At 44.7% G+C, this 16,982-nt stretch overlaps 1 protein-coding gene across 2 annotated transcripts in view; it reads left to right on the forward strand.

Moving 5' to 3' along the window:
- Nucleotides 1-1,638: 1,638 nt before the first annotated feature.
- The window catches only part of LATS2 (large tumor suppressor kinase 2), a 107,637-nt gene continuing 92,293 nt past the window's right edge, over nt 1,639-16,982 (forward strand). Inside the window, exons 1-2 of one of the 2 annotated variants that reach the window (XM_087436319.1) lie at nt 1,639-1,838; nt 15,562-16,102. In XM_087436319.1, coding sequence (XP_087292445.1) covers nt 15,761-16,102 — 342 coding nt within the window. In that variant the 5' untranslated portion in view covers nt 1,639-1,838; nt 15,562-15,760. The remainder of the gene's footprint in view (nt 1,839-15,561; nt 16,103-16,982) is intronic. The other variant, XM_004435250.3, reaches the window with a different exon arrangement.

Here is a 16,982-nt window from a genome sequence, read left to right on the forward strand (position 1 = left end):
ACGGGGTTTTGTTTATATATAAATATGGCATCATAGTGTATATATAGTTATGCAACTTTCTTTTTTCTACTCTACAATGGTTTCGAATTCTGTCTACACTCATTTTTTCTTTGAAAAGTACAGAGCTAGTTAGTTCATTCACTTAGCTATTTTATATATTTCATCATTTGAATATCTACCTTCTATTTTCCTATTATTCCCTATTGCTGGACATTTAAGTTCTTCCTGATTTTTCACTATTGCAAACAATGCTGTAATGGTTGTTGTAATTACAAAATTTTATTAGGTGTTTACACATAAATTTTAAAGTCCATTAAATTCCTCTTATTTACAATATTTCATTTGACAAAAATGTTTTATTTAATTATGTTCAGATCTTTGAAGACAGAGCAAGGGCAAGATCTTTAAACACACACAAAGGAAGACTGGTAGCCAGCCCTGCGGCTTGGGGCTTGGGTGCAGAAAGTATGGGCAGTGTATAAGGGAAAAGGTACACAGCTGAGTGCAAGGGGGACTCAGTTACAGAATATCTGCTGGAGATTTATACTGCGCAACATGTCTGGGTTGAGCACAGGATACGACTGAAAAAGTAAATTGAATTCCAAACTGCACAATAATGGTTTAATTACCAGAGCTCAAAGAAGAGAGAAAACAGGAGGGAGATCTGAGAAGATTCCCTGGAAGAGCTAAGGCAGAGTCAGGGCTAAAAACCTGGGTGGGATTTAGAAAGGAAGGAGGAGAAGATGGCAGACCAGGGACCGGTAAGGTTGTTAAAACAGTCCGGAGATAATGACCTTATTTACTGTTTCTTTCCAGATTAAAATTTAAAAATTTCACAGGAGTTTATTAATTAAAAAGGAAATTAGGTTGGCTTTTAAATCGGTTAGTCCTCCTCATCATCTACCACAGACTGTAGGCGGTAGGAAGTATGACGTTAGACGGACAGCCAGAAGTAGATTAAAGATTTGGCTTCCAGTCTGTTATTTCTACTCACATCTCTGCACAGTCCCTGCATACGTCCTTGTACCAAATCCATAGCCCCCAAATGGAAAGACAGTCAGCGGTTGAAATGCAAAAACCAAAATCTCTCTTGTTGGTATACATTATTATACTGTTCTGTATACCATAAAACACTTCTCATAAACAAAATATACACAGCACTGGGGGTTGATTAAATTAAAACCGATTGAATTTGGGTGTATATTTGATGTCTTTCCATGACTCACGGCTAGCTGTCTGCCCTTTTCGGCACCTATTTGGTAACTTGGTGGCTCCTTCAAGCCTGTTAACTTACTTTCTTCACCAAGGCTGGTGTGAGATGCTTAAGAAAAAAGTGGCTGTAAGACAGAGTTACCAACTTTTAATACAAGTCCAGTCGAGGGGGCAATACTGGAGTTGGGGCTGGGTGACAAACTGGCAAAAAGGTCCGTAGGAGGCGGCGGGGAGGCCGCGGGCAGGTGGCGACGGGCGCGGGCGGCCGCGACCTGGAGGCAGGAAGCGGCGGCCGGGCGGAGCGAGCCGGCCGCCGAGCGGCAAGGGCCGCAGGCGCCCCGCCCGGGCTGGTATGCGGCCGAGAGTGACGCGGGAGGCGGGGTCACGTGACGCCCGTGGAATGCCAACAATGTAGCGAATGTCCCACTTGGGTCTGCGCGTTGGAACAGCGGCGTGAGCGCCCCGGGAAGATGGAGCAGCCGCCGCCCGCGCCGCCGCCGCCCGGGGCTCCCCTGTCCCTGCGGGGCCAGCAGCAGCTCCAGCCACCGGCGCCCGGTCCCCCGGCGCGCGAGGCCCCGGAGCCACAGCCGAGGACGCCCCGGAGCGTGTAGACCGCGCCCCAGGAGGTGAAGGGGCAGGGGCGGGAGCGGGCGGCCAAGGAAGTTTGTCAGGACCGGAGCTCTGCGCCCTGCCCCCACGGCCCCCGCCCGTCGTGGGCCCAGAGCCGCCCCCGCCGGCGGCGCGTCGTCGCGGGCCGTCCGGAGTCCGCCGAGCCGGCTCGCGCGGGCCGGGAGGCTGGGGGCGAGCGCCGGGCGGCAGGGTGCGCCGCTTTGTTGTGCGCTGGGGGCCGGGGGCGGCGAGCGGGGGGCGCCCGCGCCTCCACCGTCCCGGGAGCCGGGCTTCTACCCGAGTGCCCGGCCTCCGCGGTGCCAGCGGGCGGCCCTGACAGCGCCGGGGTCCCGCGCCTGGCCGCCCCGCCTTCCACGGAGGCCGCCCCGTCGTACCCGACTGGCCTCGGCGTCGTGTCCCCACGGAGGCCGCGCCGCTGTGTCCCCTCGGGCGGCGGGGAAGCCGGGCCCGCCCCGGCGTCTCCGAGTTGGCCTCCAGGTCCTCGCGGGTCGAAGCCCGGGCTTCCAGGGGCGCATTCGTGGCCGTGAGAGCGGCGGCCGTTGCATAACGTGCCCGTCCTGCGCCCCAGCCTAGCCGACTTTTCTGGAGGTTGTCTTTTCTGATGCAACTTTACTTGTAGTTAGTTCCGCGGCCGGACTCGGGAGATGCAGATTCCGATAAAATTCGCATTTTGGCAATCACTTCTGCTCCAGCCTTACTTCGGAACTTCAGGACGAGCGTCTGCCTCCGGGTGAAGCCTGGCCTGGGGTCGGGCAGGAGTGCCAGCTCGGAGCAGACCTTTCGTTTGTGGATTCCAAGTCCCCGGTGCCCTGGGGGTGGGGGAAGGGGAAGGCATACCCCCAAAGAAGGTAAAACGCACCGGACGGCGGTGTCACGGGTGTCCTGGGCTGCCGGCAGCATGTTCTGAGGCCCTCGAATGAGAAGTAGTCTTTGCAAGCATAACCGTGAAAGTACACTTTATTTGTAGATTTTATGTTGACAAAATTTTAAACAACAACTTTTACATTTTCACACCTATGTAGAATATAAGTGAGAGTGTTCTTAATGTAATAGTCATCTAGACTTTTAAAAATTATTTAACCTTGGCTATTAAACCAGGGAGTATACACTTGGCAAGTAAAAATTCAGTGGCCCATCAGCTCTCTTCCCAATGTATTCAGCAAATATGTACATTTTTAAAGGAAAGATTGCCCACATTTTACTAAGAAACTTGAATATACTGAAATTTGAATGGAAAGACAAAATGTGTGTGATCTTCGTACAGGTGTTCCGTTTAAATTTTGACTTAGTAGATGAGGGGCCTTCCCTTAGTAATGGAGAAAGTAACTCGTGGCTTATTATTAGGGAATTTGTACTAAATAGATCTTGCTCCATATTTTTCGTTGATTCTCAGCTTAAATCCCTGTGTGATGGATTACCATTTTTGAGTGCTAAATCAAAATACTAAGTTGCTTGGTATCTTCTAAGCTTTTTGTTTAGCAACTGTTGTAGTAAGGTGGTAACAGAAAAATCTTCCAAAAGAAGAATGCAGAGACTATTTAAGAAGGTCTGTTTTGAATTATAATTAACAAGACGCTGTTCAGCGTCTCATAAAATTTGGTCTCATTATCCAGGTATATAGAGCACTGTTTAATGAATACGACAGCATTCCCTTGAAATTAAAATTGCTGTACATTTAATAGATCTCACCATGTCAAGCAATTTAAAGTGGCATCCGAACAGAAGATGTCACGCGAGATTATTGAGGTGAATGAATTACTAGAATCACGGAATTTTAGAATTGAAGGGATTCTTTTAGCCTCTCCATCTGGTTTGAAAGTTTTGACTGAAGTGTAAATTGGAGCTGTACATATTTCTTTCTTTCCTTAGCAAATCACAGGGTTGGTGGGAGGGACTTCCCTTTGGTGGGAGGGGAATGTTTTTACAATAAGAAGCCTTGTTATTTTAAATGCTGTGTTGTGAATAGCCAGTCCTAGGCTCCTAAATCCCATTGTAGGGGGGTGGAGCGGTAGGGGAGGTGTTGAAGCTGATAAATTAACCATGAACACGCAGGAAGGATTTAGGGAAGCTTTGGAGCTGTTCTGCTTTGTATTGGAAAAACCAGACCAACACAGTTTTTGAAAAGCTGCTTTTATATTTTATTTCATGGTTATAATAATGTGAAACTTCTAAATAATATTCCTTACTGACTTTTTAAAAATAGTGGGCTTGAAGACATACAGAAGATAAATTTAGTGCATTTATTTTGTCTTAAATGTAATTCTGCTCTAAAAAGGATCAAAATATCCTGATAAACAGAATGAAGAGATTGGTCTTGATAATCCCTGAAGTGACTGACTTCCCGCTCAAAAAATTCTCATAATCTTCCTTTTTAAAAAGCCTGTTGCTCAGTAATTCCTCTGGACAGAACTGGGCCTTGCATGAGTCCAGGGGGTCACCATTCCCATTGTATGCTGAGTGGATGAGCTCTGGGAGGTGGAGCTTCCTCACACAGAGCACCTGTGAATTGCTCCCGAAGTTTGTCGGTGGCCTGCTTGGGCCACTAGGTGCACTAAGTATTAGTCAGCTGTTCTTTCAGTACTTTTAAGGCTAATGTTATTTGATTTACAGTTTCATTTTGAAAGTATTATTAAAATAATGTTGGAAATAGAGATAATGGTTATGATGCTAAAATTAGAATGGAAATTTTACACTGCTTAATGTTCTCATTCACTATATGAAAACTTTATGTTGCTTACCGTCTAGACTGTGTCAACCTACCTGTAACAAGTGATTTTTTTTTAAGTTAAATACTTTTTGTTCATGTGCCAGTATTTGACGTTCATAGGAATTTTTCTGGAGGACAAATGGAAAATCTCATATTTTGTAGCAGTGCTTTGTGTTTATTGTTAATTCATTGTGAAGATATTGCGGCATAGCGCAGATCCTATAGCCTCTAAATTAGGATGGTAAGGATCTTAAGAATGGAAGTTGACTTTTGAATGGAGTGGGCCTCTGTTTGGAGTATTGACCTTGCTGTCTCCAGGCTGTTGTCTTGAGCAGGAATGCTAAGGACTAGCATGTTCCATTACTAGTTAACTCCATCCTACCTCATGAATCTTACTCCTGTATTTTCATTAAATGTATCCAGACAGTACCTGCCCCCTCCCTAACATTATCTGCCTGTTCGTCTTTCTCTCCTATGTTTGAGCCTTTTCATGGGAAGTTCCAGACTCCAAGAATAGCTTCATACTTCCTCCATCAAATCATAGCCCTTAAGGCTTTCCAATTTTGGCGAAATGATCCTTTCTCTACGAGGCTTTCTCCAAACAGGCACGTGCACTGGAACTCTTTGGACAGGCACAATATTACCTCTTCCGTAGCAGGGTCTCTCAAATGGGATGGGTGTGCCTGCTCCCTTGCTGGGGTATATCCGAAACTTGGAGGGAGCAGGGCTTTCTCAAAGTTGAAAACCTCTGCTGGGGTGTGAAATTGAATAGGAGACCCATCCGCTTCAGCTGCCTGCTGTTAGGAATGCTGCAAAGAACGGATAATAAATTTATCTACAACCTGGTAACTCCATGTGGTAATCTTTTTTTTTTTTTTTTTTTTGAGGAAGATGAGCCCTGAGCTAACTTCCATGCCAATCCTCCTCTTTTTGCTGAGGAAGACTGGCCCTGAGCTAACATCCATGCCCATCTTCCTCCACTTTCTGTGGGACACTGCCACAGCATGGCCTGACAAGCAGTGCGTCGGTGTGTGCCCGGGATCCGAACCTGGGCCGCCAGCAGTGGTAGCGAGCACTTAACTGCTACACCATGGGGCCGGCCCCTTCCATGGGGTAATCTTGAGTACAGACTTCTCTGGGTCCACTTTTTATGCCATTATTCATAATGCCTACATATATATCATACAAATACCATGTACAAAGCTAATAGAGAATGAGGTGGTTTGTTTTTCTCCTAGATTATAAGTTTATTGACAGGTGAGACCCTGTTTTACCTGGATGAAGCCTCATAATGTCCAGCACAATATCTGGCACACACATGGCACTTGTAAACCCGCTGAAACCTTGTGATGGCTCTGTTTATTGGCAAGTTTTCCTGGATCCCCAGGGGAATGTAATCATTGATTTTCTCAAAGACCCTCATTAGGAGGGGTATTCCCTGTCTTGTGGTTTCTGGCCTGGGCGGTACTGGAGGGGCACAGCAGCATGGTGGTTTATGACTCTGACATTCAGCATATGGTTGGAGACCTGGCCCATCTAAGGGTATGATTTAAACAAAAACTGGAATTTTAGGTCCAAGAAATACTATTTTATAAAATACCAATGTGTGTCATTAGTGTGGGTCCTGTGAGACACGGGTTTGGTTGGTGTTTGATGTGTATTTGGCAGCCAGTGTGGGTTCATGAAGGACTAGGAGAAATTAGAATAAAAATTCTTGAACATCTGATAGCGTTTTCCAGGATTGGATTGAGAATTGGAACTGGGTTTGGTAGGGCCGAATTAGGGGATGCTTAGAACATTGCTCTCAGGTTAAGTTTTTACACAAGCCATGTATACTAAACATAGGATTTAGTGGTTGTCTCAGCTCCAGATTTGAAAATGGGGTGTTTTTCTTTTTTTGAGTTGTGTTGCAGTTTAAAATTCCAGTCTTGTAATTTCTTTTAAAGTATATTTAAGTCAATTGCTAAGGCCAAAGAAATTTCCAAAATTAAATTTACTTTGCTTGATACCCCCATTTTTTTAAAGTCCACATCCATGAGGCCTTAGGGTCGTATTTATAAAATTCTTGATGAAAGAAAATTTCCCATATGTTAACTTTTGTTAAAATGATATAGTAGTATGTCAGAGTAGTTCATTTCCACCTGCAATCCGAATTTGACTGATGAGTGTTCTCACGAAAAATTCTTTCAGAAATTCATAATTTGGCCGTGAAATCAACTGTGTTCAAACTAAAGCTTAGAAAATCCTTTCATTCTTTATGAAACTGAAGGAAAGTTTCTTCCTTTCCAAATTATTCAGGCAAGAACACAGTTTGCCCACAGGTGCTATTTTTACATATCCACTGAAAAAGACCAGGGACAATACCTGTGGCATTCGCAGGACCAGCACTTTCTACAAGACTGTGGTAGAAGATGGAAAGAAAATGAGAACAGTATATGGTGACCTCCTCCTCCGTCCACACTGAGGAACTTTCCCAGGTGGTGGGTTATGGAGTGTTGCTGAATGATTCTTTCAACTTTTCTGTATGTTTGAAGTTTTTCATAATAAAATGTTGAGGGGAAAAAAGAGAAAGAAAAGAAACCAGGCCATGTGATGCGGATTCTGTTTAAGGGCGCATCTACATGGTATTTCTCGTCTCATGCATAAATACAGACATCAGCACAGAAATGTCTGGTCTCTTCTGTCCTGGTTGGCTTTATAATTGGAATGTTTGTGGGACATGTGGTGCTTACGCCTCCGACTATCTCCAGGAGTGGGGCTCAAGGAAGCCACTCCTCACCGCGGTTTCAGCGTCCTGTGGTGATGTCCTGTGGTGGAGGTGACTGTGTGCGGGACCAGCGGTTTAGACTTCACTCTTCGAGGGGACTTTGCTCAGCTATCCGCACTCAGTCCTGAGGTCCAGTCTTTTCATTGTGTATCTATGTTTACAAAGGGAACCATTGTTTGGACACTAGTTAGCTAGATGTGAGTAGTTAGATGACTTTTTTTTCTCCATTTTTTTAATTGAGGTAAAATATACATAATATTTATCATTTTAACCATTCATAAGTGTACAATTCAATGGCCTTAAATGCATTCACATTGTTGCTGCAATCATCACCACTGTCTACTCAAAACGTTCTCATCATCCCACACAGAAACTCTGTACCCATTAACTAATCACTCCCCCTTCCGCCAGCCCTGGTAATCTCCGTTCTACTTTGTCTCTCTGAATTTGCCTATTCTGGGTGCCTCGTGTAAGTGGACTCATACATTAGCTGTCTTTTTGGATCTGGCTTATTTTATTTAGCATAATGTCGTCAAAGTTCATCCATGTTGTAGCATGTGTCAGAGTTTCGTTCCTTTTTCTGGCTGAATAATATACAATAGTTATGCAGCTTTTTATGATAGTTGTGTAAACTTCACTCTGGAACATTTCACTTGGGCCTGCTTCTTAAACCTCAGAGAAGGAGCACTGCTGTGATTCAGTGCCTTCCATGTGCACAGCTTTCCTGCATGGCCACCGTGGTGGCAGGTTTTGTCACCAGTTTAGGGATGAGGGGACAGATGCAGAGTGATAGGTGACTTCCTGTGTTCATTCAACAGGTGCTGCCTGGGGCGGTGTGCCTGTACGACAGGCAGTGAGTAGGGGTGCTCACAGTGCAGGTGAGTAGGGGTGCTCACAGTGCAGGTGATTCAGGAGGAAAATGGGCTTGTCAGTCATTGCGCGCTGTGGTAGTGCGCTGGGAGGGGCTGTGTGTGAACAACTGGGGCTCAGATTGGGTGGGCAGGAAGGCCCTTCTGTGGAAGGGGTTTTTAAGCTGAGAACTCTAGGAGTGTAAGTGAGCCAGGCTGCGAGGGGTATTTGTTCCTAGCAGAGAGAACAGTCTTGCCAAATTCCAGAGGTATGGAAGAATTTGATGCCTTTAACTTGCCCAGGGTCACACAGATTGGACCTGGTTCTGGCTGACTGGGATGCAGTCAGCTTCTTGAAGCTCAGGGACTTCTCAGAGCTGAGCATCCTGGGCCTGGCTGCAGGCACATGTTTCAAACATAAGTCCAGTGACAAGCTTTTCCTGTATGTGCTTTTCTCTCTTTAAAGTGAAAAGAAAGATACTTGAACTTTTTAAGCATTGTTATCAATACTCATCTAAAGAGGAGTCACTTGGAGTGAGCGTGAAATACCTACTTTTCTACATACAGTTTGGTACCTTTTTCATGAAGGCCATCTGAATTTTGCCCTGGTCTTGTCTCCTGACTTGATTAAAGCCTTTTTTGTCTAACTGATTCTGAGTCCTGAGCTTATTAGTAATTCTAGTAACTGGCCATGCGTTATGCATTACAGAGGAGAGTGATCTCACGCAGTGTCACCTGTGATCCTCAGAGCAACCCTGTCGAATAGACAGAGCAAGGCTTGTTACCAGGCAGGAAATTGAAGCTCAGAGAGGTGAAGTGCTTGCCCAAATCACATGGAGCTAAGTGCCAGAGCTGGGAGTGGAAGCCAGGCTTCACACCTCCAGCTGCTTTTTCCAATGGCGCCAAAATGGCCATCTTCTGAATCAGCCTCCCACAGCCATGTCCTCACCTCCCAATAACTGCCCTCCTCGATCCACACTGAGGCTGCTCTCTTGATGGTCCCCCTTGTCCAGATGGTTGTCCTGGCTCGGGAGTGGTACCACCATTGCCTCTGGTTTCTAAACCAGAAACTTGGGCTCCATCTTTCAAACCAGTCCTCTCTATTGAACATCAACTCCTGTGGGTTCTATCTCTTAAGTGCTATTGAATCCACCCACTTCTCTCTATTCTCCAGCTGCTACTCTGTTTCAGACCCCCATAATTCTTTGGGCAAACTTATTGTCACATGTATTATACTATATTTAAATAATTGATTTTCTTGTCTGTCTCCCCATCTTGAACTGTGAGCTCCTTAAAGTCAGAGGCTGGTCATTATTTTCTGCATTCCTAAGACCTGGTAACAGGGACACCTTGTATGGGTGTTCAGATTGTGCTCTGCAGAAGGGCCCTACACATAGGGCATGCCTAACGTCACAGATACTAACTTATATGAGGGAGTGTTCAGCCTACTTGGAGACTCTAGTCCATTCACAGAATATCTGAGCAGCAGTAGAGAGTCACCTCCTCTGATAAAGCCGCATAGCACGTGTGTCATGTACATATTCTGGAGAGCATACGTGATCACGCTCCTCCTCTGTGACCTGCACTAAGGTCATTACTTTTTCTCCTGTGCCTCAGAGGTCCAGTTCCCACCCTCCATTTTATTTAGACTTTACCCCCCCACACACCTGGAGTGTGTATGCCTGTGTGTGTGTGTGTGTGTGTGTGTGTGATGGATTATGACATGTGATATGTCAAAGAATGGGCCAGGCCACTGCCTACAGGGCTCTGGAAAGCTCTCTAGGGCAAGAGGTGTACATGTTGTACAATAATATGGTAACAAAAACATTTACTTGAGGAAGGGGTGCCTTTGTATAATCCCACAAAGGTACCATATGAACCACCAGGGGCTCTGCCAATAAGTACATGGAACGTATTTGATATGGTGGTGGAAGCAAGGTCATGGAGCAGACCACTCACTCCCCAACTCCTCCTAGCTTTCTGGGTCTGGAGCCATGTGGACGTCAGCTACCTTAAGGCAGGGGCACAGTTTGCAATAGCCCCAGACTAGGAACAACTCAGATGTTGTTTGGTGGCAGAATGGATAAACAAGTATGGTATATTCATACAATGGAATATTACACAGCAATGAAAATGGCAAACTGCTGCTGCACACCACATGTGTGAATAACCAAACATAGTGTTGAACAAAATAAGGTAGACACAAAGAGTACAGGCTGTGTAATTGCATGGATATAAAGTTCAGAAACTGATCAAACTATTCCTTGGGATTAGAAGTTGCGAAGGTGGTTCCCCTTGAGGCATTGGTCTATGAGGGGCTGGAGGCTTGCGGGGTTGCAAAGGCTTGCGGGGTTGCAATGATACACCCCTTGATGTAGATGCTAAATAGCATCTAGAGTGTGTTCTTTGTGAACATTCTTCAATCTTATGGTTTGTGCTCTTTAAAAATGTATGTTAGAGCTGGCCCGGTGGCGCAGCGGTTAAGTTTGTGCGCTCCACTTCGGTGGCCCAGGATTCGCAGATTCGGATCCCAGTCATGGACTGACGCACCACTTGTCAAGCCATGCTGTGGCGGCGTCCCATATAAAGTAGAGGAAGATGGGCATGGATGTTAGCCCAGGGCCAATCTTCCTCAGCAAAAAGAGGAGGATTGGCACGGATGTTAGCTCAGGGCTAATCTTCCTCACACACAAAAAAAGTATGTTAAACTTAAATAAAAACATTACCCCACCCCAAAAAAAGAACCTTACTGCTCTCCCAGCTTTCCACAGCTTCCGTTTTTTTAGAGTAAATTCCAGGGACAGTTTTCAAGCATCAGAATCAAGAGGGCCTCCTTTGGCTGTCCCTGACTCCCCTTTTCTCTGCTGGAGTGGCTGAGCAGAGAGGACGTCCCCATGTCCTGGCTGTAACTTTCTCACAGCTCTTTTTTCTTCAGCATGGACCATCTCTTGTGGCCCTTGCCCTTTATTAGCTGAGTGAAAAGCAGCTTGCTCCTTCTCTAGTCTGCTAATGTCGCTAGATGGTACAATGAGGCTTATCGCAGACTGCTGCTCCTCTAAGGAGTGCCAGTGGGGAGGGACCTGAGCTCTCCCCTTGCTTGGCCTAACTGCTCCATTTTGTGGCTGAGCAGACAGTCACTAGCTGGGAGGATATCCCATATACTGGTGGCTCACTGTTTATGTCTTTAAGCCCAGACGTCTGGCCAGGGTGTAACTAGCTGCTGAAACCCCCTCTGCTCCCCGCCACCCCCCCGGGGGCTGCTGCTCCTCGCCCAGGCTTTCATCATCTACCTGGAGTGTTGCACTTGTCCCTCCAGTCCGCCTTCCAGTTGGCTTCCAGGCTGAGCTCTCTAAAGGGCACTTCTAGGGGCCGACCCGGTGGCGCAAGCAGTTAAGTGCATGTGCTCCGCTGCGGCGGCCCGGGGTTCGCCGGTTCGGATCCCGGGCGCGCACCAACGCACTGCTTGTCAGGCCATGCTGTGGCGGCGTCCCATATAAAGTGGAGGAAGATGGGCACAGATGTTAGCCCAGGGCCAGTCTTCCTCAGCAAAAAGAGGAGGATTGGCAGATGTTAGCTCAGGGCTGATCTCCCTCACAAAAAAACATAAATAAATAAAATAAAGGGCACTTCTGGCCATGTCACTCCTTGTCCTAACCGCAGACCTTGGCTTCCCATCTTGTGCATTGAGTCCAGAGAATTCACATGGCCTTCTTAGTCGAGCCCCTGTACACCTCCACAGTCTCATCCCTCTAGCTCTCCAGGAAGAACCTCTGCTACGCAGATCTAAATGTGGTGAGTGGAGCCTGCAGGCTTCACGTTCCTCTGCTCCTTTGCATGTGTGTTCCCTCTAGCTGGAATTCCGTTCCTCCCTACACTCAGGTTTAGTTATCTCTACTTGAAAACTTTTTCTGACTTTCTCCTAATTCTTTCATCTGTTAGATTTTTTTACTTCTCTTGGGCCTCTCTTTCTCTTGAAGCTGTTTATTTGCCTACCTCACCTCACCTCCCACCTGACTGTAAAATTGCTGAAGGCAGGATTTGTTCCTGTTTCCTAGCGGTGCCTGAGACTGAGTAGGCATTTGAAAAATGTTTGCAAGGTAGGTAGGTGGGTGGGTGGGGGGATAGATGAATACATTTTGACAGTGAAGAAACTCTGTCTGCACTTTGTCAGGTCCCTCCCTTGCATTAATTATTTATTGTGAAGATAGTATGATTTATGTCTTCTGTATTACAGTTTTCAAAGAAAGGGAAGAAAACTAAAGATTGGAAACAAAGTGACTTGTGTGAATTCCCATAGGAAAAGGTAGAAGTCTTCTGCCTGTTCCCAGAGACATTAAGTCACTCAGGATTCTCCATATGTGCTTGGCAGCTCCTTAAAAATCTCTCCTTCTTTGTTAGAATGTGAACTTATGGTTTTAGAAAGTTAGATATTTCAAAACAGATGCTTAGACCACGAAGTCATTGAAAATGAGTGTGGTTGCAATATGCCCCATTTTACACCAGTTAATCAGAGCTCTAGGCATCTGGTCCATGGCCAACATAGGCCCCAGGGGTATCTCAGCTGTCCTTGGATCTAATAGTTCACTATCTCCATTTCAGTGACTTTAATGTATTAGATGTTGTGTACTAAGATATGGATTCATGTTGAAAAATTTATTTAGTCTGGTTCTTACTTTCTAAATGGAACCTTCTCTCAGTTACACTGCAAGGAGATAGTTAAAACCTTTTAAGACCTTGCATCTTCCCACCTCTCAGAAAAGAATAGTAATTTTAATGTCATTTCTTCAGGTTTAGTGTTGTATATGGTTATGTAATAGATCTATATAAGTTAATTCACATAAAACTCTTAGGACAGAGCCTGGCACATAGTAAATTCTGGATAAATATTAGCTATCCTTATCTTTTTTCCTTATGAAAAAGTCAGTTCTAAAACTTCTTGCTGAAGACAGAAAACAATATGTGTTGGAGAGGATGTGGAGAGAAGGGAACTCTCATACACTGCTGGTGGGAGTGCAAACTGGTGTAGCCACTATGGAAAACAGTATGGAGATTCCTCAAAAAAAGCAAGGATAGAACTACCATATGATCCAGCTATTCCACTGTTGGGTATTTATCCAAAGAACTTGAAAACACCAATTTGCAAAGGTACATGCACCCCTGTGTTCATTGCAGCGTTATTCACAATAGCCAAGACTTGGAAGCAACCTAAGTGCCCATCAAGGGACGAATGGATAAAGAAGCTGTGGTATATATACACAATGGAATACTACTCAGCCATAAGAAACGATGAAATCCAGCCATTTGTGACAACATGGATGGACATTGAGGGTATAATGCAAAGTGAAATAAGTCAGAGGGAGAAGGTCAAATACCGTATGATTTCCTTCATTAAGTAGTAGATAATAACAACAATAAACAAACACATAGGGACAGAGATTGGATTGGTGGTTACCAGAGGGGAAGGGGGGAGGGAGGAGGGTGAAGGGGATGATTCGGTACATGTGTGTGGTGATGGGTTGTAATTGGTATTTTGGTGGTGAACATGATGTCGTCCATGCAGAAATAGAAGTACAATGATGTACACCTGAAATTTTTACAATGTTATAAACCAATGTTACTGCAATAAACAAAAAATTAAAAATAAAAAAAATAAATAAAATAAAAAAAAATAAAAAATAAATAAATAAAACTTCTTGCTGAAACTGAAAGTCCTTCCCCCCTCTCCCTTTAAAGGATGCTCTTGTTTGGATCAGTTTTTCTTTGTTCATTAAAACTCAAAGTGATTATCCTTTGAACTCTGCTCATTGAGTGCTGTGGGGCTAGAGTGAGTGGACGAGGTAAGGGCTACAGAGGAGAAGGGCTTCAGGGACGTGCCCAGGGACCACACAGCCTTTGCCTTTGCCGATGTGGGCACCAGTGCTCTGGTTATGACAGCTAATCCCATAAATATAGTGATTCGCATGCCAGGAAGCACCGTTTCCCGAGCATTTAGGATGTCCCAGTACTGCTCAGCCAGTTACCTGCATTATCTTACTCAGTGCTCACCACTACCCTCTTGCCAAGTGTTGTCATCTGTTTCACAGAGTGAGGGGGAGGGAAGTTAAATGACTTGTCCAAGGTCACCCAGCCACAGGTGACGAGCTAGGTGCTGCCTCCAGTAGAGCTGGCTGCTAAAGGCAGTGTCAGGGGCTGGGCTTGACTTCGTTTTCTGAATGCAGGAACAACAGGGTATTCAGTGAATTAGGCCTGGGGTAGGTGTAATTCATGATTGAAAAATGCCTTTGTGACATCTAGTTCTGTATACAGAGCCCATTTCCATGCTGTAGTAGTAGGTGGTCTGTACTAACCAGTCTTCTTGATATTGCCATTTGTTGTTAGTGTGGTCACAGTGTACTTTGAGAAAGAAATCACTCACATGCTTTTACCAGTGCCCTTCCATATAAGTATCATTTTCTACAAGAAAGACATTTTTATTTTGGTATTTAGGTCATAATGCTGATAAGAAATTGACCGCTGTGTAAAAAAATCAGGGAAGTAGTTACCTTCAAAATCTCATAATCCATTATGTTGGAACTACTTTCAGTTGCAACAGTTGCAACCTTTAATGTGACAAGTTTTGTGGTATCTTTCGGGAAATTTGGGAGGGTTTTATAAGGCAAAATTTCTGAAGATGTGGAAAGACCACAGCTTCAGGTGGGTGGAGAGGTTAGTAAAGCCACGGAGATAAAGGACAATGGTGTGGGCCCGGAGTTGGTTAGTTATTAGGAACAAGGCAGAAATCCAGAACCCCATGTAGAAAGTTTAACCCTAAATACTCAAGCTGTGGATTTCAAAATGAAATTATATTATAATAAAATATTTTAATTTTTTTTTTAAATTTATTTTTTCCCCCAAAGCCCCAGTAGATAGTTGTATGTCATAGTTGCACAGCCTTCTAGTTGCCGTATGTGGGACGCGGCCTCAGCATGGCCGGAGAAGCGGTGCGACGGTGCGCGCCCGGGATCCGAACCCGGGCCGCCAGCAGTGGAGCGCATGCACTTAACCGCAAAGCCATGGGGCCGGCCCAATATAATAAAATATTTTAAATGAGCTATCAATTGTTACTACTTGCCCTGAGTTGAATATTTATAGGTCAGTATTAGCTTGTGGAGATTTGCTTTATTGCAGGTGACATACTCCAGGAAACCTCTCGGGACAGCCCTAGGTGTCTGTGCTCCAGCCAGACTTGAGCAGTATTTTATCATTTTTGAGAGGTGGTAGATTAAGAAAGATTAAGAAAGATCTTTCTTCGTCTTTCCAACTGGAATATTTTCAAGATCATTTTCCGTTTCTGAAAAGTATTGTTAACATTATATGAAAACCACAAATGAACATTTTCTTCCTGTTTTCTTTTTCAGATAGTGAAGATCTTCAAAATGAAGACTCTGGACAATTTCAGGTTCTCTATAGGAACTACAAAAATTGAAGGAAAGAAAATTTTCGAAAGGAAATTGTTTTGAAAGTATGTTTACAACTAACTGATACTGTTGACTTTTTTTTAAATAATAAAACACTTTAAGAAGATTGTATGTATGGTAAAAGGAAACTGGACTAACAATGAGGCCAAAGACTTTTCCTGCCACGACTTATTCTGGAAATAGCCGGCAGCGACTGCAGGAGATTCGCGAGGGGTTAAAGCAGCCATCCAAGTCTTCCTCTCAAGGGCTGCCTGTGGGACCAAATACTGACACTTCTCTGGACACCAAGGTCCTGGGGAGCAAGGATGCCACCAGGCAGCAGCAGCAGCTGAGAACCACCCCAAAGTTCGGACCTTACCAGAAAGCTTTGAGAGAAATCAGATATTCCTTGTTGCCTTTTGCTAATGAATCGGGCACTTCCACAGCGGCAGAAGTAAACCGACAAATGCTGCAGGAATTGGTGAATGCAGGATGTGACCAGGTGGGTATGACGTCCCTTGAGGCTTCCTGCGGTGGCAGCTACAGTGAGTAGTCCACTTGGAGTATAGTTGAGGCAGCCAGGATCCTTTGGCTGCTGCTTGAAGGCTTTGAACACTCAGAGAGTGTTTCTAGGTTAAAAACCCAAGGCCCTTTAAATGTATCATTGAAGGGTTTTCCACCTTCTTTCCAAAAGGGTCTTTTTAGCTGCTTTTCCTTTTCAGGCAAGATCCAGAAGTTTCTGAACTCTCCTGAAATTGTGCCACGTATATTTTCTGTTGTCCTTGTGAAGATGAAAAGCACTTGCACACTTATCCCTTTCTTCGGGATTCATTTGGGCTTCTTCTGAGCTGTTATGGGCAGGAGACGGGCTTCCCTTAGCTTGTTTTCGGTTTGTGTGGGTTTTTTTTACTTAGTTAAGGGGAAGGAAAGTTGATGAACATCAACTAGCTGTTCTTTGACTCTGTTTTCTCCTATTTAAAAATACAGTATATATGCTGTTTTAGGAAGCATAACTATCTTCAGGAAACGAGAAACACTAGAAAATATAAAGCTTGAGAAATCATCAAAATGTTGGCAACACAGTCTAACATTGCAGTTGCTTAAGAGTAAAGGACATATTAATGAAGATGGCATCAGTTATATGTATAACTATACATATAAAAACACAACTTAGAGCTATACATTTGTGATCCAGTAGCAATTCACATAGCTGAATCAGATCCAAGTTGAGGGGCAGGACCATATGAAATGGAACCAGTGTCTAACCGAGGTAAAAATGTAACTAGCAAAAATGTAATTGCCTTATAAAATGACTTCTGAAAGCCAGTGTTTTATTCCTGTCTGTCATCTTAAAAGTCACAGTTGCATGAAAATGGAAATAA

Source organism: Ceratotherium simum, chromosome 10, assembly GCF_057802395.1.
Source record: "Ceratotherium simum simum isolate JZ-2026a chromosome 10, ASM5780239v1, whole genome shotgun sequence".
Lineage (NCBI taxonomy): Eukaryota > Metazoa > Chordata > Mammalia > Perissodactyla > Rhinocerotidae > Ceratotherium > Ceratotherium simum.